Below are 23,171 nucleotides of genomic sequence, written 5' to 3'. Positions count from 1 at the left end.
CGCTGTGTTATATTGACTGTGAAGTGATAGCTTCACTGGCAGTTGGAGAAAGGATGTGACCACATGTCACAAAAAAAAAAAAAAAAAAAAAAAAAAAAAAAGAAAACAGTTGATGAAATTCAAAGCTTTAGTTTGGTTTGATCATGATTTTTGCCATGTGAGCAGACCACCAAGGACATTTTCCCATGCAAAGCTGACTTGCTGCTCTTGCTTTTTAGTGTTGAGTTTGTAAGTAGCATGAAAACTCTTGCCAGGTATTACAAAAAGCAAGTATGTTGTTATCTAAATTAACCAACTAATATAACATTGTAGGAAGGGGGAAGGTAACTTATACATCAAAATAATACTATTGCTAAGCATAGCAGCTTCTGAAAGCAATTTAAGTAGGGATCATTGGTCATTAAACAAGTCTTCAAACTGCCTTCTGTTGATCATTGTCTTCTGCTCTCCTTTGCTTTCTGTCTTCCTGTAGAGCTGTGTGTTGCTCAGATTCCCATGAGAAGTTTAATTTAAATACTAATGCATAATGTCTCTTTAAAAAGCTGTGTTGATTGTTACATTTTTTTTGTTTGTATTGGGACAGTCTTTCAGGGCTTTCAGGGTAACTGCTGAGAAATCAGACTCAGTGGAAATATCCAGCGTGCATGTGTATACCTTCAGACAGATGTGAACTCTGAAGTCTAGAAATTGAAGTGGAAAAAAAAATAAGAAAAAAATGAAAAGAATCAATAGCAGTGTATTCTAAGAGATGAAGGATGATTCACAAGTATACCCTTGCAGATTCATCATGCTGCTGATTTGGAAATAAGAGGCATGTTGTGTCTGAGCTGGCCTTCAAAGCACAATTTAACTTTGACAGAGAGATAACTAACACATAGCACAGAAAGAAACTGTCTTCTTCAGCCCAGCATAATTATTCTATTTATGTCCCCTTTGAAAAGTGTCATTTTAAACAGAGCTCCCAGGTAAAAGGCATGTGTTTGCTTCGTGTTCTCTTAAATGTATGCAATTTTATCTAAAAAATGATTAAAACTCCTAAGTTCTTTTTACCCTTTTTTCCTGATAACAAAAGAAGCATTTACTGCACCTGAGAATAAAAGGAATAAAAGGAGACAAGACGATTGAACACGTGGTGTTGTGGGGCTTGACAAATAGGTGAATGCTGTTCTCCTGCTGCAGTTGGCTGTAAAGCGGGAAGTAGAACCTAAGAAAGAAAAAGATGTGGAACTTTGTTTTTTTTTTTTGCTTTAGCAATATGGCTGAGAAAAGGCATTGAAGAGGATCCTGGTTTATTTCTTCTCAAACACATCTAATCTGTTATGCAGTTATCTGCCTCAAATGGACAAGATTATGTTAAAAATTGTCTTGTCTTACAAGAGATGTAAAATAATGGAAAAATACGAGTTCTGAGCTCAGTTTTCATAAAAATTCTCAAAGTCCTGCTTTCCCTTTCAAACCAATGAGTAGGCCTTTATGTTAGGTGACCACATGTATAGTTGGATTTACCTGTTTCTGAATTGAGAACTCGTTCACCTGCCAGTGTGAGCTTCCCTGAGAAGCTAGGATGTGTTGTACATGCAGTTTGTCATACCAGAACCTGTGTGGGTTTTTTCCCCCCATCACAGAGACAAACCTAGAAGGCTTCCTTCCAAAAAGCCAAATATTGTCCTTAGGCTCATGATGAAAACATTGAGGGTAGGTTGCCATTTGAAAATGAGTACAATGAAGCCTGGAATAACACACCAGCATGCCTCAGTTTATCCACTGCCTGGCTTATGTTAATGAGTAAGACATTTAGAAAGTTTTGGTGTAGCTGAAGCTTTGTATTTAGCTGGGAAATGAGTGTTGGGCTTAGACAGTTGGGCTTAGAGCGGCAAATAAACGAAGTAATATGGCCAGGACTTTCAGGATAGGAAGAGAACAACTGCATGTGTTTCTCTTTCCTCTCCGCCCCTTCCCCCCAAGTATTTGGAAACAGTTATACTCTTCAAGATGTGAGAAATTTGTAGTGCTCAAGATACGAGGAAGTCCTTTTGAGGGTATTGGTATGCTGCTGTGTTTGTAGGCCTTATTGGCCAGCGAATGGGTGAATTACGGTCTCCCATACATCACATGCAGGTGGCATCTCAGTGGTTGTCAGAATAGTTTAAACATTGGTGGCTGGAAATGTCAAGGAGCTGTCAACAGGAGCAGCCAGGGTGGGAAGAGCAAAGGAGCAGATCTTGGATATAACAGAGCATTTGTTGCTCATCAGCACACAGGTGGGGTTGTGAACCTGTTGTGCAGGTGATAGTGATCAGCAAAATTGGGCTTTGCTTTTTTTTCAGGGAGAAATGGGTACTTATGGAATGGGAGAGGAACTCTAGAGAGAAAGGAAAGTCTGGCAGGCAAAATAGAGAGCACTTAGGAATGAGAAGACGGGAGGATAGAGGACAAGGAGGTGGGAGTTGCAAAGGCCCGGGAATAAATGTTAAAGCAATTCCCTAAAATCTGCGATGCAATTAAAATCTTCTACTTAACTTGTGTTGGCAATATTTCTGAGCAGCATAATGGATGACATCTGTGATAGCAGCACAATTACCGTTATTCCTTTGGCGTTCTAAATGGTCGCTTGCTTGCTGCTCAGCCCTTCCGAGTCCTCTTGGTTAGTTTGGAATGACTTCAGCTAAGAGTAATCGTTCTGTGCTGTGTTTCTGCACACTTTTTGAAGCCTCCGTTATAAGGTTGACTTTATGTCTGGAAGGGTTAAAAAGCATCAGATCATTGTGTTTTGCTTTTTGTTTTTGTTGTGGTTGTGTTTTTTTTCCACCTGTGTACATTCTGTAAATGTGTGCTTGTTGTGCATTGGTAGGAGATGCAATCTCTCTTTGGGGGCTGTAAAGTTGAATGGGCCTTGTACAGATTTATACAAGAGGAATTTGGGAATATTTTTACATTTCTTACAGCTTTGATTATTTTTTTTTAATGTCAAGAAACTTCTCTGTCGTATGCTTGTGGTCATAACTGCTTTTTCTCACAGTCCACTCCCAAGTCTGTTAAGGGCAGCACCAAGAAGGAGGGATCAAAAAGGAAGATCAACATGAGTGGTTACATCTTATTTAGCAGTGAGATGAGAGCTGTGATTAAAGCTCAGCACCCAGACTATTCCTTTGGAGAGCTCAGCAGGCTTGTAGGAACTGAATGGAGAAACTTGGAAGCAACAAAGAAAGCAGAATATGAAGGTAAATAAAAACTAAAATGCTAAACTCTTTTTACACTTTTTCTCTTTGAACATGTTCGTTGTTACTACTCAGATGACCAGTTTTATAAAAGGAAGTAGTTATGTTTGTGTTCTGGACGTGCCTTAAAGAGGAGTTCATATTGAGAGATGACTGAAGAGGAGCAATGAACATGTTTAAGTTATGTAGTCTACAACTGATAATTTAAATATCTTTGCCACAAATAATCAAATGAACAAAAAAGAAATGGGGAATAATTAGAAGTAAAAGGGCTTGAAGCCCTAGTGCTGGAAGTCAGCTGGAAAAATGGCTTGTAAAAGTTTCTGTATAGGAGGACATGGAGGGGGCAGCAAGAAAGGGAACTTTTGGACAAGAAGCTCTTCAGAGCTGTGTTACCAGGTAAGAAAGCATATAATAGAGCAGAAAAAAAGTTTCTCAGTTAACTGTACTGAGAGTCTGAAAGAGCTTTGGTAGAATAAAATCAGGGATACAGACTCTGTTATACTGTAAATGTGACCTGTTGTTCAGTCTCAGTATTAACTGTTGTAACTGATTTTGTTGAGAGATTTCATATCCTGAATTAAGCCAAGAAACATTTCATAGGGATGAGGTACTTTCAAAAGACCTTTCTCTCTCTCTCTCTGTCTCTCTCTCTCTCCTTCTCTTTTTCTCTCGTTTTCCTACTGATACTGTTTGTTGTGTTTCGGCTTTATTTGACCAAAAATCAAAATGCAGAAGATCCTTAACAGCAGGCCCTATCCAAGCCAAACAGGGTAGCTTGACATCCAGAGTTACTGTTTCAGTTAATGTCTCAACATTTCCAATATAAAGCCCAGTTTTTAAGCAACTGTTACAATTTTACTGGATAGGAGAGTTTCAACCCCTTAGAAAGGTATTGTCCGGTTAAGTTATAACGTTACTTTTTAACAGTGAGGATGATAGCTTTTTTGCATGCTCATAGCCTAGAGGCCACTCTGATACTCAAACTGGAGGTTTGCCTTGTGCTTTACACCCTCAGCCTCCTCAGTCCTTTCTGAACTTGCAGTAGTACATCTTTGCAGTTCTGGAGAGTTCAGCACCATCACGAGTGAGTTGTCTTTGCAAATGTTGTGAAGGGAAATGGTAACGCTCTTATGTTGTGAAAGTACTAGGGCCTTATTTTTTTCCTGTTGTAGTTTCCAATTACACCAGCGTAGGTGCATGTGGTATCTTTTATTGACAGGCCCCTCCTTGCAGCCTAACTCGAGCAGTAGGACGGCTGGCATGTCATCCCTTCTGGCCTTGAGCAGTGTGGTGCTCACACTTCCACTGTAACCTAACAGTAGCAACAGTGTCTGTCCCCTGTGTTAACGATATTCGGAGTGCTTCCGTTTTAACCCTCCTTATCCTTAAAATTTTCCAAAGCTTTTGAGTCTCGGACTGCAGCTTTTCCAGCTTGGTGTCTGCCTAGGACTAGGCTTACTTTTGTTTTGGAGGGGTCGGGATGGGGTTACAAAGCATCCAAACTGTTTACTCATTACCATGCTTGAAAGGAGAGAAACTCCACTCCTTCCCGTGTGACAAGTCAAAATTCATGTGCTCTGTAGTGTGGACACTGCACCAGGGAGCAGGGAACTGGCATGGTTTGACACTTGAACGGAAAAGTGTCTTTCCGTGCTTTGGCAATAGAGCAGTCTGCATTTTTGATTCATTTTGACCCACTGAAAATTTCATTTGTTATACGTGCAGGGTAGTAGCTGGGTTTTAGCAGCATTAATCAAAGAACAGGCTGTGTTGAAAATGCCCGCATGGCTAACTGTGCTGTGGAAACTCCTTACAATAAAATAAAGTAATACGTGGGGTTTGAGGCAAAGGCCTGTCCTAAGGGTGAAGCTTTGTTCAAAGCAGGATGTCTCTTTCCTGTCTCTTGTGTTGTGTTGGAAATGACTTTTGAATGATCTCAAGTCCTAGCCTAAATGATTTGGGGTTAGGTTCAATGAGTATTAAGGTGAATGTTCGAGGCTGAACTTTCGGACACCCCCTTCGGTTCCCTCTGGCAGTGTTGTTCCATCTGTTAGTTCAGCGGCAGCCACAACATGGACAGACAAGGTAACGCTCAAGTGTTGTCCTACATCAGGTCCTTCTTCAAGTCTGAAGTCTGATAAAACTGAATGCTTAACAGTAACCTCTCATTCACCAGGGTATCTCCAGAACTTTTGCTTTTGGCTTTTGTCTGACCTTTTTTTTTTTTTTTTAAACTGACGTAGGTGAGAGTCAGAACAACTACTTCATCTTTTCCCTAAACGCTTGCTCTGGTCTTAAGATGATTATCTCCTTTTTCTACTTCAGGATCTATCTTTAAATGTCTCCTGTATTTTGTGCATATGAGTTGCCTATAGTAAATTTAGGAGTTTCTGTGTGTCGTCATCTCTTCCTGAAATGACAGGAGTGAAAAGGAGGGAAATGCCTTTGAAATAAAACTGGTCTTTCAGTGTATGGATGCTGTGCTAGATGCTGCACAAACGAGTCCTACAGAAGACTAATGCGTGATATATGTTTGCAGTCATATACTGGAAAAAGTGTCTAACGTTGGCAGGATGCATTCATAACTTTATCTCCTTGATGAACTTCTTAGCCTTGTTTGACAGAGGACCTTGATTGCTGTTTTAGTGGCAGTTTTCATCTTCCACCAGCTGCAAGAAAACTTCTAGTCCTGCATTCACTGTTGTTAAAATTTGCTGGAGATGTATGCTGCATTCGTTTATCCTTTGTTGTTCCTCATTGCGTCAGTAAGAGACGATGTTCAGAGTGAACAAATCAGCAACTTGCATGCCCTAAAAGCATCTTCAGTGGGCATTTGGTATATCTTCTTTTTTGTTTGCTTGTTTGTTTTTTTTTTGTTGTTGTTTTTTTTGGGGGAGGTGGGGGTGATTTTTTTTGTTTGTTTTTCTTTCTTCTTCCCATGACCCTTTGTCCTTCTCTTAATATAAAATTGTCCTCTGGTCAGATTCCCTTGCAGTAGATCTTTTGTTCTTGCAGTCACAGTGAGAAACTTGATTGAGATAATGACCAGATTCATCGTACAAAGGACACACATGACCTCCAGTGAGCAGCACAATGTGAGTTAGACATCTTCAGCAAAAAAAAAAAAAAAAGCTCAGAGGGGACCAAAATGGGGAAAACAACAGAAAGAGGCAAAAGAAAAATATTTTTGCTTCACCAAACTGCTGCTTGTTATGTTCCAAACACTAAGGGCCTATCTACACTAGGGAAAAACTTTGCAAGTGCTTCCCAACTTTGCCACCGCTTTTCAGCTGCATCAGTAATAAAAAAAATAAACAACTAAACCCCAAAAATGCAACAACGAGAAAAGAAGTGGGGAGCCCAGGAAGAAACGGGCCACCACTGGCACTGCTGCCTGCTATTTGCGTCTTGTTTTAGGGCACGTCTGAGACAGGGTGCTCAAAATTCCTGTCTGTGGGAGAGCTGCTGGCCTTGGCTGGGACTGGTTTAGCTGAGCCAGTGGTGTCAAAGAGGGAACGTTTTGCCATGTTCTCCTAGTGCGGACTGAGCCTAGTGCTGGACTGCTGCTTCATGTTGGTAACACTGGTGTTATTATCCAATTTGTTCTTTGACTTTTTTAAATTTTTATTTTATTATTATTTTTTATTATTATTTTATTTTTTTAGAAAAAGATAAAACTTTGTGGACTATTTTTCATGCAAGGTTCTCTAAAAGTCTTAGCTGCAGCCACATGAAATCAAATCATATGCTGTATACAAAGATTCATCTGTTCTACTTTATATTTGACTAAACTATGCCAGTGTTTGACTAGTCCTTTTTAATGAACAGATAATATTTTGAAATTCTGGGTTACAAAACAGAACTGAAAATCTAAAATACTTTTACAGAGCGGGCAGCTAAAGTTGCTGAGCAGCAGGAGAGAGAGCGAGCAGCACAGCAGCAGAATCCCTCCCCCCGGGCAGGCACTCCTGTCGGGGCTCTTATGGGGGTGGTGCCGCCACCAACACCAATGGGGATGCTCAATCAGCAGTTGACACCCGTTGCAGGTAAAACGTAGGAGCTATGACCATTTTTTCCTCATCCACTATATCAACCCCCTTCATAACTCTGAACACTCTCTTGGGTCACTTTGTTCTTGCGGAAGAAAAGGCTCGACCTCTTCAGTCTTTCTTCATGATGACTATACGTAGCCTCAGCAGTGGGCTGGCGGTCCCACGTTACGTGCTCCACTAGCGAGTAGCCTGTTGAAAGCGCAGAGAAAGGCTCCTCCTCGGGCGGTAGGCCTGTTCTGTTTGTGTGCAGTCGTGTTTATTCGCTGTGCTTTGCCGAGGTCACGTTTAGTCCTGCTGCGGCAGGAGGGGAGGGAGCTGAATACTCTTCTAGTGCATGTGGCACCAGTGGAAGTGGTAAAGCAGGAGGCAAATGACTTTTTTTTTTAATTGTCAGGGAGGTGAAAGGCAAACAGAAATCCAAACCAGGCTTTAAATCCAAGCACAAGAATTGCTAGTTGGATATAAGTGTTGTAGTCTAGGTTCTGGTGTCATTGCAAATACAAGTACAAAATCCCAACGTTACTGTTTTTTATCAGGTGATTTTCAGACCAGTTTAGAGAACTCTTCCACGTGGTCCCTGTTGCTGGGTGCTGTGTTCATTGCCAGTCATAGTCTGACTTGAGTTCACAGGCAGCGTGCTCAGAAGTATCTCCAGATCAGATCTGAAGAGTCTTTTATGGGAATCAGCCTTGCATCTGTGAGAGAACAAATTAGGTCTGACCTGATAGTTTGTTCTCCTTCCCCCATTTCTGGTTAGCAATAGCTGGGTAGTTTCAGTCAAGGTCAAAATAGTGCTGAGTAGGTAAAAATGAATATTTGGAGGTTTGGTGTGTTTGTTTTTTTTTTTTTTGTTTAGTTTTGGCTTTGTTTTGTTTGTTTTAAATTTCCCTTATGGCATTCCAATTATTCCGTTTACTCTTTTGTCATTTTTCTTTTTCTATGTCTTGCAGGCTGTGGCCATACTTAGAGCTGACAGCCTGAAGTGTTTTTCGTCATGGTCTCTAAAACATTTTTCAGAAAATAGATTGCATGGATGTTTAGACAGAAGGCGCATTCCTTGTTTAGTTCATGGTCTCCAGATTACAAAGCATTCATTTACACTGAATTGCGTATTTCTTTTGGTTGTTCTTTTGTTTATTTTTTAAACTTTGTTCTTTGAACACCTTGTAGATTTTTGTCTTGCAGTGATGATTTTTCTGAACAGTTGGTGTATGTGTGCACATCTTTGTGCATATATTTAAAAAAAAAAATCTCCAGCACTAGTCTTCTTTGTGAGTAATGTACTTCAATCCAGAATGCATAGAAATGTCATCATCTCGTGGTTGTTTTTTCTTGATTTGGTTCTTGTTTTTTGGTATTGTGTTGCTTTTCCATTTTTTTTTTTTGGAGGTAGGTATTGATAGGCAGTAATACTTTTATTAACACTTTCTTAAAAGCTTTCCAACAGCTGGGCTTTCAGCAAACCACACGTGTTACCTTCCTTCCTGTGGCAGCCTCCTCAAAAGCATACCTCTGTTCAAGACCATCATCTTACAGTTCACCCTCTTAGGTCTCTTTACTCTGTCATTGTGAAATACTTCATTAAGTGGATGATCAAGTGGTTCTTTATCAACTCTTGCTGTTTTTTTTCCTGTTTTGAAAAATGCATCTTCCTTCTTTTGGTTTCCACAAGTCTTACTTGGAAGTGCCTTACTCTGTTGAGACTTTTTACATCCTCCTCCATCTTTAAGCCATGGAAAGCATTCAGTTGCTTTTCTCTGTTTTAGAGAACTTCTTCATCACTTGTTTATGGCCCACAGGTACAAGAAAACTGGATACGTTTTTGAGATACATTTTCTCTTAGTGCACAGTGCTGTAGTTGCTTTTAAATTCAGGTATTACAAAAGCTTATTTAAACTTCTATTGTTGTAGTAAAAAAAAAAAAGTGGAGGGGGGAGAAAGAGTAAATAACAGCTGTAGGAGCTGAAAATAGTTTGCCCAAGTTTACTAGTTTAAAATCAAAATGGTAAGTCACATATGGGGTATGAAAGCGGCTGCACTTAGAAACTTGGGGTGAGCTACAAGAACTAACTTCTCATGGGCACCTGTCTACAGTGTTACTATTCCAGTCAGCTGTTACATATTTTGTTTGGAAAGGTAGAAATGAGCTTTTGTGATTGACAAGGGTGGGCTTGTTTTGTTGGAGGTTTGTTTTTGCTTTGTGGTGTTTTTTGGTGTTTTGTTTTTTTTTTTCTTTAAAAGCTTCAGAATTGTTTGTAAGTGAACTGAAGATGTGATTGCTGCTTGGGGTGCAGTGGAAGTACCAGGCAGGAGCTACAGTGAAAGCCTGTTATTCTAGGGATAGTTCTGTTATTTTCCTCTTTTACTTCTCCCATTAGGAATACGGATTTCACTGTGTTGATAAAGAGGTACAGATAATTTCTAGATATTTGAAATAGGTACCAAAGAGCTATTTAGTAAGTGCTGATCTAGGTGTCCTGTGCATTCAGAAGAAAATGAAGGTTTTACGAAGTTCAGTTCTTTGCTCAATGTAAAGCTTTGGAATTTCAGGTTCCTCACCTTTGTAACTCTCCTGAGCAGGTGACAAATTCAGCTTGTGTGTTGGAGCTGCTTAAGGTGTTTCGATCCTGAGCTCACAACAGCTTTGATGAGAAGATGTTCAGGCAGAGCTGACGTTGAGTTTCTGGCCAGTTTTATTCCAGAAATCTCTGTTCTGAAAGTTTCTGTTATGAGTTACTTGGAGTGTGGCAAAGATTCAGTAAGTGGTTTCTTGGAACAAGTTACAGAAACTCCAGCAATTTTACATTTCTAAACTTACCTTTTATCTCACGACCTGCTTCTGTCCCCTATCATCTTTCCATTGTCTTTCCAACACCCTTCCTTGGTTCTCTGACAACACATTCATTAAAAGCATAGAAAATAAGCAAGAAAACAGGCAAGTTAAGTACTAGGGCCTACTATGGTGCAGATGCTTTATGTAGGTTCACTTAACAGACAGTGACAAACGTGAGCCCAAGCCAGAACAAACTGTCCTCTTCCGCCATGTGCAGAAAACTAACATTTTGAGCAGCACAATATCATCTTGGTTGCATCTTTGTTTTCCTTATTAAGACACTTTGAAAACGTTGAGAATGAAATTCAGTGAGGGACCGTATGTGCTCCTTGTAGACCCTTTTACTGCAGTCAGATATGGAGAGCGTAAGTCACTGCAGCCCAGCAAGCATATCCAGTGCTGTCAGGTTTAAAGTTTTAGTTATTTCTTAAATTCATACTGAAGATGGTTTTATAAAAAACACACGTCAGTACCTTTAGTTTTAAGTATATGAATGTTCTAGGACTTCTAAAAGTTAATTTTGCATATGCACTGCATAAACATGTATAGATGTTTACTTTTTCCAGTCAAGTTTGGTCTCCAGGGTAGCCCACGAAGTAGGGCTGCTGGTGAAGCTTGTGTAGTTAGCGTTGTGCTCGTAATCTGTATGCAGATGGCAGAGCTTTAAGCTGTGTTAAAATTGCTTGCGTTAGTAACATTTAATTGCGGCTGAATTTACTCCTTGTGTTAACATGTCTCAATATTCAGCATTTATTGCCCCATGAGAAACATACAGATACGCTAAATACTAATTCATCAAAAGTGTAGCATTTCATATTTATAACTTTATTTTTATTTTTGTTCATTTTTGCAAGATACTAATTGTAGTATCGTCTTGCTGTACTAAAGGTGCTTTTTTTTGTGGATAGTGCATGTCTTACTGTGTAGATCATACTGCATGTTATTGATGCATGTTTGAAATTTGTTGTGTCCTTCAAGGCATGATAAGTGGCTATCCACCGGTGCTGCCACCTTTGCAGGGCCCAGTTGATGGCATTGTTAGCATGGGCAGCATGCAGCCACTTCACCCAGGGGTGCCCCCACCCCACCAACTTCCGCCAGGTATGCCAGGCATCCCAGGCATCCCACCACCCGGTAAGAATGTCATCCTCATTCGCTCCTTGTTTCATTTTCATGTACTTGCAATTTAACCAGTTGTTACAGAAATTATCTGCAGCTTGTTTTGGTCATAGCGTAATTGTTTAATTGTGTCTGAACACGGCAGGTTTGTAGCCGCAGCGTGCACAGCGTACTGCTGAATGTATGGGGTGCATGCAGAGCGTTTCCATTGGCGCAACACACGTCCAGTACACCAGCAGCAAAAAGGTTACTGGCGAAATGTGATGCTGCTCCAGCAGTGGTTCTGCTCCAGTTAAAAAAAACAACAACAACAAAAACAACAACAAAAGAATGACAACTGTGCACGAGCTTATCAGAAGTCTGAAAAATTGAAATCAGCCAGTTCATATCCTTATTTCATTTGAACAGCATCCTTCCACTCCCTCCCTTATTCAAGTGAAATCAATGACTTTCAAATGAAGTTTGAAATGGAATTTATTGGTCTCGTTCCTTACTGAACTCTTTTTCAGTGTAGGAGGAAAAATGTTCATCTGCCCTCTTGTCCTGTTTGCTGTGGATTTTTTTCAGTTTTTACCCCTGCTAACTCGTGGCTGTTTAAAAGACATGCATCCGATATGTTCAGCTGTTTGAACAAGCTGTGGACAAAAGTGGTCTCATTTGTCTCTCCTACCCCATTTGCAACTGTGTTTATCAGAACCTCTGTTGGGACTTTACGTAAATTGTTGTGGTGATTTGTTGTTGTTTGCTTGCTTGCCTTTTTTTTTTTTTTTAAATCCATCAGTGTTAGGCGTGCAGTTTGCATCATTGCTGATGTGTAAGATTCACCATAATGTCATGTAGAGGGAGTAGGAAAACAGCAGCGTGAGCTTGCCTCCGACTCACCAGGACAGTGACATTGAAGCACACAACAGCAGCATACAAATGTTTGGGAGGTGAACCCAGGACAACGCATTTCTTTGAAGAATGTTTCCAACTGGAGAAACGGGCTGTGTGTACGATGTATAAAACTGAGAGAACTTGGCTGAGGAAAAAAAACAAAAAACAAAAAACAAATAATGCCCAGGAGTGGAGGACCACACGTGAAGTGGTGCTAAATCGGGCTGGGTGGGCTAAGGGTCAGTGAAGCTCTAACACTGGAAAGGGGAGGGTGCCCTCCTCCAAACCTATCTGCTTTGTACCAAAAAAAAATCTGTACTGTATTCCACAACTTGCCTCATCAGTGTTTTTCCCAACTTCTGACTTGCTGTTAGTACAGATGCATTTAAAATGGAGGCTGTAATCAAACGGAAAACTGATTAGATATATGCTTTAGTGTGCAAAATGCAGTGACACATCTTCTGATCACTGGTACAGAAATCCGCATGCAAATTAAACCCTTGCGAAGACCATAATTATTGTGCAGCTTTTCAAATGAATGACTGTGTAAAATGGCATGAAGAGAAAGAAAAGCAGCAACATATGTAACTGTTTTTTGTTTTTTTCTTTTTTTTTCTTTTTTATTGTTGTGGTTTGATTTATTTTTTGTTTGGTTGTGATTTTTGTTTTGGGGTTTTTCTTTTTTTCTTTTTTTTTTTTTTTGACCAAAGCATCTGTATAGAAAATAGCAGGAACTGCATGACTCATTCAGATTTGTATGTGGGTGGTATCTGCTATATTCTGTGCCACTTCATGTAGTTAAGAAAAAAAAAAACAAAACTAACAGGATTATTTTTTCCTCCAAATGTTATCTGTTTCATACATATAGGACTATTTAAGCTTAACCTGCAAGTGGTGTTTTTTATTAGTGAGATATTACAGAATTTTTGTAATGTCTTGGCTTTCTTCCTACTATGAATGTGTTTTATAAAATTGAACACAAGGAAATGTTACTAAAGCAAAACAGCTTTTCCTTTTTTATTGTTCTTTTTTGTTTGTTTATTTTTAAGGATTCCAGGAAGTTTCTGTTCAGCCAAAGGTGCATATTATAAACTAAAGGATGTAGTTAGGCAATCCCTAAGGAACATGGAAAAAAAATAATTTTGCATTTCTTTAGTTAAATGAATTCAAGGGGCCGCATATTAATGTTGGGTAGTTGTCTTGTCTTTTTTTTTTCCTTCATTCAGAAATTTCTAAAGTGTTTTGTTTTTTTATTGGGGGAGAGTGGGGTATTTAAATGTTTTTAAAATAGCTTTAAGCAATGATATCCAAGTATAAATTTGATTATAGAAGACCAAATAGGTATTTCTCACTGCTCTGAAATAAGACTAATTGTTTTATATTTTGGAATATAGGTGTTATAGGCCAAAATGTGTCCCCCATGGTAGGCACTCCAGCACCTGGAGCAAGTCCGTTTGGACAGCAGGTGAGTCATTTTTGCATTATTTATGAGGCTCTAAGGCTTTGAATTAGCATTTAAATGGGATCTCAGTTAAGACATGTAATGAATGCACATAGCCTTTCCCAGGGAGAACATAAATTCCAAATGTACACTGATGTATTTAGAACCAGTTAATATCTTACACTCAGGATATATGTTTGTATTTCTTGGTTGAATTTTTATTACACTAATTAGGTTCTGCCTAGTGGAATGAGCCCTGCAGTATAAGCAAGACTGTGTTTTTCTTTTTTTTTTATTTTTTTAATTTCTTCTGAACTAATACAAGTAATTTTGTAAAATACAAACTGTTAAACTGGTGATAATTTAGGTTTTGCATGCTTTGTTGATGCAGCGGGGCTGCTTTGGCGCTTCCTCAGCCATTTCTCAGCTAAGTGGGTAAAAGCCGTTTTGCTTGCTCCCAGATTTCACAAACCAACAAAGCAGATGCTGGTTGGCAGTTCAGAACCTGGGGGTTCGGATGCCAGTGATGGTCAGATGTTCCTTCTCAATGTGGTATAGATGAATACAGATGAAATGTCCAGCACACTTGAAATTGTATTGACTAAACATTTGCATTATAAAGAGAAACATGATTTTTGCCAGGGGGTATAAAGAAACTCAAAGTGGAGTAGAGTACGTGTGCCATGACACTGAGTTATTCCAGACCATAGGTCATCTTTGTTAAGAGTTCTGAGAACTGCTGGTTAATCACAACAGTTGGGGTTCTTCTGTGTGTCAGGGATTTCTGCGTGACTGTGATGTTAGCCTGACTGCAATTAGTGGTTTGTTTTTTTTTGGTAGAAGCATCCTAATCTTCCAGGGATAAGTATTAGATGTTGTAGAGGTACCTAAAGCAAGATTAAACCCTACACCTTGCACATCACAGGTTTTGTGGTCAAGTGTGAGAGAACATGAAATAAAAAGGAGGAAGAATAGCAGTTAAGGGTAATATGAGAGAGGAGAAATGGTGGTAGTAATGAGAACATGTTTGTTGTTAAATATGGTCCGTTCATACATCTTCTCTCTGTGCATCTCAGTGACTTCCCCAGGTAACCGTGGCCAAAGCGGGTTGTCTTCCAGTGAAATTTTCTTTGTGCCTTCAGTTATAACCAAAACTCCATTGTATGAGGATGATCTGATGCACAGATGTGAACTGGCTTCCCTGCAGTTCCCCTAGATCTCTCCGTTGCTTTGTTGTTGCAGATAGGAATCCTTGGCCCGCCAGGACAGCAGGCGCCCCCTCCGTATCCAGGCCAGAGCCCAGCAAGTCAGCCGGTCATGCAGCAGCCCTCAACTCCCATGTTTGTCTCCCCTCCACCAAAGACACAAAGGCTTCTTCATTCTGAAGCCTATCTGAAATACATCGAGGGACTTAGTGCTGAATCAAATAGCATCAGCAAGTGGGACCAGACCCTTGCAGGTAAGGCTTTTGACACACAGCGGGATGTTTCCATACAGAAACACTTTTTTGTAACCGTTAATATTTTTGGCTTTTATGGAAAATGCTAAATTAATCTGCTGCTTACTTAATAAAACGTACACATGCAAGTAATTGTTAAACTGACAGACTAACTATATGTTATTAGTAGGCTAATTCCATTGATGCTGTATAAATCTAATTACGAGTTGTATGGGTTCAAATACTGGGGGGTAAAAGAAATACTGTGGAGTTACATTCTCCTTCTTTCCTGAAAAATTGTGGTGAATATCAAAGGCGAGGCAAATTTATCAAAGTCAGTAGATAATTGGGCTGTTTCTTAACCTTTCAGCACGAAGGCGAGATATCCACTTATCAAAAGAACAAGAGAGCCGTCTCCCGTCACACTGGTTGAAAAGTAAAGGGGCTCACACCACCATGGCCGATGCGTTATGGCGTCTTCGAGACCTGATGCTACGAGACACCCTCAATATCCGTCAGGCATACAATATAGAAAATGTTTAGTTGCATTATTGCTTCTTTGATACCGGCATATAAGGAGTTTTGTGGAACAATAGCTGTTTTAGTTACTGGGTGGGGAGAGATAACCAACAATAATTTGTATTGCATTTTACTGTACATTGCAAGACCATTTTTATATAAGGACACTTTTAATAAGCATATTTCACTTTTTGTTATATTAAGTTGATTAATTTTGTTATATTGATAATTATATCAATATTGATATATATCAACATATCAATATTGATATATTGATTAATTTTGTTATATTAAGTTGTGTTTGTTATATTAAGTTGATCAAATACACGGATTTTTGCATATGTTTCCTTTGTTTGAAAGGCGATTTCATAATTGGTTAACTGTAGTCAAGGATTCATCTTTCTTATACTTTATTGCTGAGAATCTGATGCCATTGTTTTTATATAAAAGAAGAAAAATAGAAAACAAAGTATTTACAGATTGGTACAATGGAATGTGAAGTTAGTCATAGTTTACATCCTAGAGGAAAGTGTGTACATGTGCTTGTGTGTGCTAGCCGCTTCCGGCAGAAATCTCAGTTGGATGTGAACAGGGAAGATCTCTTTGAAAGAAGCTAAAGGTAAGGAGTGCGTTGACACTAGAGCAAAATCACATTTCAAGTCAATATCAAGGCAGCTGAATGGGCCACGGCGATCGTGGAAGTGCTAGCGCGGACAGGACAAGGCTGTCTTGACTGCTAGTGTTGTCCAATCCTGTCTAGTTATTTAATTGTGTAGCCAAGGCCATTATGATTCTAAATCGGTAACGGCATACCTATGCTGGGCACGCCCGTGGGAGGTGAAACGTTTCATCTGCCATGACCTGTTCTGGGGGTTCTGTGATGCCCTAACGCTGAGCAGAGAAGGCAAAGCTGCTTCCCGCTGCAATTCAGTCTGCAGGTGCGAGGGGCCAGAACTGTGAACCAGTTCAGGTCTTGGAAGGTAAGTTAGAGGAGAAGCTGAGTTCTTTTGTTAGTGGAGTAACTTGATGCTTTTAAATTCACACACATTCTGTTTATGATTGGGCATTATAAGATGTTTTTCTATGCTCTAAGTGTATTGATTCACGTTAACGAAAGTTTTGCAATGCAAAATTTGAAATTGGACACACAAATGTAACTTTATAATAGTACTGTATGCGTAACTTCAACATACCTAGTACGTCGGAGAAATAGAGTACCCGCATTGCAGCCTTCAGAGGGTTTTTGGGTTAGTTTTTTAGCAAAGTAAGGTGTGTATAGACTCCTCTTGCCAAATTTCAGGGTTGTGACTGCCTTCTGCTGAAGACTTAACTGTCCTTGTAACTAACCAACCTTTTGGACTGCAAAGCTATTTGCTTGAAAGTAAATGCTTTCACATACTTGACTGTAGAAAAAGAATAATTTTGGGTTGCATTAAATAAGTGGGAAGGTGATACTAATTTGAAAGAAATTGTTGGCAGGAACATGGTTACTGCAACTCAGTCCAAAAGAATAACTTTTTTTCTTTTTTTCTTCTGAGAGAGTGGAAAATAGATTCATCTAGGACCGGTATTTTCATAAACCAGTTGAAGATGACTAATAATTATTTGTTCTCTTCCTCAGTCCCCTTCCATGAGAAAATTCACTGTTTCTGTAAAAAAAAAAAAAAAAAAAAAAAAAAAAAATTGATGTTGGTGACTTTTTTTTTTCAGCGTATGTTTTCAGACCTGGTTAATCCATGCTTGGCTTTTCATTAGACCTTGTACTCCCGAAAGTTAAGCTGATAGCCAGGTGTATAACATGTATGTACCATCACTTTGTTTACCTGAGTCTTTTTAATTTGAATAAAAATAGTTTGCAAAGTGTTTTGGATTAAACAGGTTTGAGTGTCCCATCAAGACTTTTGTTAGGATTTTATTTCAAGTAATTCTGGCAGTTGCTGATCCAGATTTTATGGAGTCCTTGGTATGTGCATGGATGTATGTGGGTAAAGAATCCTTTTTATATTGTCCTGTGTGCTGCAAGGCATGTCTGGTAGGTGACAAGAACAGTGAAGTTGGAGGAAAAAAAAAGCCAGAAGGATGAACGAACTGTAGTAAGCTTTGAGAAAATACATGGTGGACTGGGAACAAGCTGAGTAGAGGTGATAAGATTCAGTCAGTTCCAGTTGCCTCCGCAGTAGTTGCTTTGAAAATAAACAGCAAGCCTTATTTTCATGCTGGAAGCTAACCTCGTTCAGGACTGTCTTTTATGTAGCTGGATAATGAAGGAAATTTAAAAAAATAATGTGGAAAAAGTGTCTTTTACCCAGTAAAATTACAAAACAAGATGGAAATCTTCTTTAATAACACCAATGGCAAGAAAAATTAAGTGATAGTGACCTCGTATATCTTGAGATGCCTCTGACATATGATTCACAAAGAGCTATTTAAGCAACCAGAACAGATACCATTATATTTAATTAACATGCATTACTGTCTTGGACCCAGGGGATAAACACAGCCTCTCATGCAGGCTGCCAGCTTTACAGAACTTCCACCCTTCTGAAACCTGATGGTGCAGTTCCACTGAGAATTCTAATCATTGTTCACATTTTATTTGCTCAATTGAGATGCTGAAGATCATCTGTAGATATACGTAGCACTCTATCGGCAGCAGGAGCACTAAATGGGAGCAGTATTTCAAAATGCTCGAGTACTTCTAACATCAAGAAATGGGATCTGCTTCAATGGCACGTGAAATATTCTGATCAGTAATCTTTGTATTCTTTTTGTTTGCTGCATTATACCAGCAAGTCTAATTTGACAAACCAAACCAAAAACCCAGCTACTGCAGTGCACGAGGATCTGGTGGTCCTGGGCGAAGAGATTCCCAGTCTCTGGCATTCCTTGGAGAAACTCCTCCAGCAATCCAGTGCAGAAGTCTAGCCCCACAGCTTAACTTCCAGTAAAGGAGACAGCAGGAGAAATGTGAAAACAATTGGAGGCGAAACCCCCGGGTTATGCAGCAGCACCAGTGAGTGGCTGGGCTTGGCTCTGGGTAAGCTCAGGGTGCTTTGCAGCCCGGGACAAAAAATGGTGATGGGAGGTCATGAGGTCTGCAACTGTCTCCACAGGGAGTGCCCAAATTCATTTTTCATCAGATGATTTAGGGAGGACTATAAATAATCCTCATGCTTTGTGCCAAGCACAAGCATCCAATAAGGATTTAAGGAAACTCCTCAGGAAGTCACAGAATCACAGAATGGTAGGGATTGGAAGGGACCTTGAAAGATCACCTGGTCCAATCCCACTGCCGGAGCAGGAACACCCAGATCAGGTCCCACAGGAATGGGTCCAGGTGGGTTTTGAACGAGACAAAGAGACTCCCCAGCCCCCAGGCAGCCTGTTCCAGGAGGGAGAGGGCTGATGAACAGCTCCATGGCTTCCCCCAGGTCACTCGGTCAGCGTGAGCCTGTCTCTTCTCTAGTGCTGGAGCGGTGGGCAGCATTGCTTAGTCCTAAGTATCGGGGTTTGTTTGCACGTGACTGCTTTCAGCTGCTTTACCGCATTGAATTTTTCCATGCTTGACATCTAAATCGGCCTGACTTGCATAATCTGGAGAGCCTGCAGCACAAATGCTTTCCTTGTTCTCAGAATCTCTCTCTGTGGCTGCTGTGAAGGGAACACCCGAGGCTGCCGTTTGTAGATGTTGACCTGACACCAAGTGAACTCCCTGCAGGCTGAAGAGACGTGCTCAACTCCAGAACTGGCAGGGGCTCAGCAGTACTTAAATTGAAAGCTGTGTTCCTGGCTACTCCTGCAGCATCTAACAGAAACATCGCTGTTTCCAGCGCTGGTCTGAGCTATGGAGGGTTGAAGAGTGAGTGTAGATTAAAACTGATCCTAAATTCCCACTTGTGCCTGCTACGGGAATGGGCTGGGACCAGGGTGCTCCAGCTACTCTGTTTCCAGTGTCAGAGATGGGCAAAATTGGAGAGCGCAGAAGGATCAGTGCTAGCAAGCATTGTGGAATTGGCAATGCAGTTCCAGAGCTCTAAATGTCAAGCTTCATCTCCTGTCATCGCAGATCTGTTGCCTCGTGGCTGAAAGGGTGTGATGCCAACTCAGAGAAGGATTTTACTCCTGCAGTGGTCGCAAAGATCAGCGACACCGAACTCCCTGACACCAAACTCCTCGTAAGTGACTGGCAGTCCTGCCTTGCTTTTTAAACTTAACTGGAGACACCTTAAGCTAAGTTCCAGACATGCCTGGTGCTCTCAGCTGCAAATGGGAAACAGTGCCACAAAATAAGAAAGAGCTCTGACATGAAAAAACAGGCCTTGATTTGCTGAGGTCGGTGAAACACTCCTGCTATTATAGGAGTGCTATGGGAAGCCACAGGGAGAAGCGTTCGCAGCAGGCTGAGCGCTGAGAGGAAACTAGGGCACAAGGCTTCTTAAAACAACAACGATATGGAAACCAAGAACCAGCAGGAGAGAGTTCCAAAAGGCTCTAAGAGCAAAGGCAGATGGAGCTAAAGCGCAACAATTTTCAAAATGTGGTTTTCTGCTAATGTTTCACTGTATGTGGTGCTACTGTCAGGATTTGTGGCAGTGGAATGATCAATGAGTGCAAAAACAATCTTGTGCATGCCTGCGTGGACTTGGGCTCCACCTCAGAACCAAAGCCAAAAGTGAGGTTATTACTTCTCAAATAGACGTTCCCCTCCCCCCCCAGTACTTCCTTTGCTGTCCACTCAGAGCATGGAGGGCATAGCCACATCTTCAGTTCTCTGCCAGTTCTTTTTTTGCCTGAAAACTCAGACAGCACTAGTTCTCCAGATCAAGTCCCTAGAAGGCACAGCACAAAGTTATGTGGGTACCTTCTGCTTGCAAGTTGAGTAACCGCACTGTAAGATCATGTAAACTGAGGTTCTCTCTTATGTCAATTGAAAACTTGCTCCTGTAGAAAAAGGCTACAAGGTGTTAGCATAAGAATGTGTTTAAGTATATCAGCTCCCTTGGGTTTTGTTTTTAGGCTGGTGCTTTGATGTTAAGAATTGGCCTCCTGGGGAACTGTCAGCATATACACAAATCATCAGAAATAAAAGCAATTGCATTAATAAATGCAATTATCGTACCAGAGTCACACTAATGCCTAGTCACTGACATGCTCCACACTCATGAGGTCTAGCGCTCCACACTCATGAGGTCTAGCGTTGCTGTGATAGGGAATAAAACTGAAAAAGCAGTCCAGGACTGCTGTTAGCTCTCCTCTCCTTCTTTGGGAGGCACGCCTCCTGCAACAAGAATTCAGGTGCCATGGTTGCTGTGGCACATTCCTCCAAACCTGTGTCTGTTAACAGGTAAAGCATCAGGTTTTTCTTCCCCTCAGCCCTTGCCTCTCTCTATTGTTAGTCATCACCCCGGCTACTGTGCATGTACCCAGCAGAGCCTAAATACACAATGACTTTCCAAAGAGTGGGGGCAGAGTAAGCAAGCACTGAGCTCTAAGTCTGTCCTATTTTATCTACTTTGAAATTTCACTACACTGGAAAGAAAAATCAGACATGAGAGCAGCTTCCATCAGTACAAAGCAAACTAATTAAAAATGAATGCATGCAATATGTAACTCAGTTCTCTCCCAGTGGTGCTGTCACAACAACAGCATTTCATCAAGCAAAGAAAAGCTGTAGCCAGACTGTTTATTCAGTTCAGTTTATTTAAAAGTACTGAAAAAAAATTAAATAGGTGGCAAAGGTCTAAACACAATGAACTTCTCTCTGCTGTATTCGGTTTAGACATAAAACGTTCACGATAAGAAGCAGATGTAGAATAATCTGCCAAAACCATCTGAGAGCATACCTCACAAACTGCAGACTACAGTTCATGTTGCAGAGACAAAATTTTGCCCCTACCAACACCACGGCAGCAATGCTTCTTTGGTGCGACTGAAGCTGTCAGGATGTTCCCCTTGAAACCTTCCAGCTAAAATTCACTTTTGTCCATCCTTGCCTTGTACTGTCTTTCAGATCGTTTCCTGCGGTAAACATCATCTGCGGCAAAAAGAGATTTTATTAGCATTATTCAACAGCAAGATGGTATTAAATGCATGAATCTTGTCATCTCAAACTTTTCAAACCAATTTCCTCTTACAGACATCAACAGGCAACTGGAGACAACATGAATCCTTATTACCACTTAAAAATAGCTCATTTCCCTCCTATCCAGGCTAAAGTTCTTCCCCTCAGTCTTGATTAAATATTTTTATAGGAAAACTAAGTTTCCAGAGCGATACAGTCATTTTCCTACTTTCTCATGAGGATAATTAAAACCATAACTGCCTAAACTAGCTGAAGCTAAAAGGAAATTAAATTACAGGGACAAATTCCAATGCCTGAGGACTCAGCATGGCCTCAGTATTGTAGCTATTTCTAAAAACAGAGGTATCTACTCGTGTTGATCTTCCTAGCTGTTCTGCCTGCCTTCCCCACACTGATCACCCCTAAATATCCCTCACCAAATAAAAACTCTCACTGACATAAAAAGGTTACCAGTCTTGTACGTTGTTACCTTGCATGGATTACGGAACAGCATTATTACTGTATTACGAAATCATTTAGGCACAGCATTTTTTTCAGAGAAAAAAGACCGGGGCTTGGGCTGACGTGTAACAGCTGCCACACGGATGATGTGCTTTGGGTTCTTACCTGCCTTTACTGCTACACAGGTGTGCCTCAGAAGGGTTAGATGGAAAAACCTGAGCACGCCCAAGCCTTCGGGAGCAGTTTTGGTTGCAGTAAGCTTAGCAGCTGTGGGAATCGTGTCAAGCTGTTCTGTTCTACAGGAAACTCACACAGACCTCCCACGAAAATGGGAGTATTCTCACATAACACGGAGCTAAACGCTCAATTCCGTGTTCTGAAGGACACGGAGGTTTCTGTTAGGGCTTCCTAGCGGGGAGCGAGCCTGAACTGCTGTCAGCTGAGAGAGGTGCTCCATGCTCCATTACCTCATTAGGAAACACATTTCGGAGGAACCCGCTCCCCGTTTAAACTCCTACGGCCCCGGTGAGCCTGCCCCAACCTCAGAGCCCGCCTTCGCGCTGCCGTGGGGCTGGGGCGCCCCCGGAGCCCCGCGGGCGGAGCAGCACTCACAGAACGTCTCCTTGCCGACGCGGACGTGGATCATGACCCACTCCATGGCTCCCCCGAGGAGGAAGAAGAAGGGCAGGAAGCGGTAGGCGCCGAAGCGCTGCCTGCCGGGCACCCGCCGCAGGAGGCGCCTCACGCGGCCGCTCACCAACATGGCTGCGGGGACATGACGGGACAGGGCGGGAGGGGGGGGGGCGGCCATGGAGCCCCCGGCCCCGGCCCGCAGCCAATCAGCGCGGGCGGCGCCTCGCGCCCCCCCCCTCACCTCCAAGCGCGGGCCCTCCGAGCCGCCGGGCGGCAGGACGCCGCGGGCACCCACGTGACGCGCCGCCACGCCTCGATTGGCTGGCGCCGCGCGCAGCAGCGGGCGGGGCGCTCCTGGGCTCCCCGCCCCGGTCCCCTCGCGTGGGGCGGGGCGGGGCGGGGAGGGGCGAGCGAGGCCCCGCCCCCTCGCGCGGCGCGGCGGGGATTGGCTGCCCGGGCCGGGCCGGCACGCGCGGCGGGGCCGGGAGGGGCGGGGCGGGGAGCGGGGCGCGACGG

The 23,171-nt window shown here is 41.7% G+C and overlaps 2 protein-coding genes across 14 annotated transcripts in view; one reads left to right on the top strand and one right to left on the bottom strand.

The window, feature by feature from the left end:
• PBRM1 (polybromo 1) overlaps positions 1-17,391 on the top strand; it is a 65,435-nt gene extending 48,044 nt beyond the window's left edge. For 6 of the 12 annotated variants that reach the window (XM_083796325.1, XM_083796328.1, XM_083796324.1 and 3 more), the window contains 5 exons: positions 3,020-3,221; positions 11,085-11,240; positions 13,496-13,566; positions 14,785-15,001; positions 15,351-17,391. In XM_083796325.1, coding sequence (XP_083652451.1) covers positions 3,020-3,221; positions 11,085-11,240; positions 13,496-13,566; positions 14,785-15,001; positions 15,351-15,523 — 819 coding nt within the window. In that variant the 3' untranslated portion in view covers positions 15,524-17,391. Of the gene's footprint in view, positions 1-3,019; positions 3,222-6,236; positions 6,317-7,108; positions 11,046-11,084; positions 11,241-13,495; positions 13,567-14,784; positions 15,002-15,350 lie in introns of those variants that run through there. The other 6 variants (XM_083796321.1, XM_083796320.1, XM_083796322.1 and 3 more) reach the window with 3 other exon arrangements.
• Positions 17,392-21,179: 3,788 nt separating this feature from the next.
• UQCC5 (ubiquinol-cytochrome c reductase complex assembly factor 5) lies at positions 21,180-23,051 on the bottom strand. 2 transcript variants are annotated; one of them, XM_083796371.1, is made up of 3 exons: positions 22,897-23,051; positions 22,635-22,787; positions 21,180-21,533 (listed from the first exon to the last, which is right to left on the bottom strand). In XM_083796371.1, exons 2-3 carry the CDS (start codon positions 22,783-22,785, stop codon positions 21,466-21,468), a joined length of 219 nt encoding a protein of 72 aa, XP_083652497.1. In that variant the 5' UTR covers positions 22,786-22,787; positions 22,897-23,051; the 3' UTR covers positions 21,180-21,465. The 2 variants fall into 2 exon arrangements, with proteins under 2 accessions (XP_083652497.1, XP_083652496.1); XM_083796370.1 differs by lacking the exon at positions 22,897-23,051 and having other exon boundaries at positions 22,635-22,877.
• Between the last annotated feature and the right edge of the window lie 120 nt (positions 23,052-23,171).

The sequence above is a fragment of the Anser anser genome (assembly GCF_964211835.1).
Source record: "Anser anser genome assembly, chromosome: 12".
In the NCBI taxonomy this organism is placed as follows: Eukaryota; Metazoa; Chordata; class Aves; order Anseriformes; family Anatidae; genus Anser; species Anser anser.
The sequence above is the reverse complement of the archived record's forward strand: the minus strand, read 5'-3'. Positions and strand labels throughout refer to the sequence as shown.

Bases quoted from the DNA above. Each gene is read 5' to 3' on its own strand.
- UQCC5 (XM_083796370.1), bottom strand. From the start codon at position 22,833: ATGGCCGCCCCCCCCCCTCCCGCCCTGTCCCGTCATGTCCCCGCAGCC. The intron at 21,534-22,634 runs GTGAGTGCTGCT...TTTTTGCCGCAG, and splicing joins CGTCGGCAAGGAGACGTTCT to ATGATGTTTACCGCAGGAAA.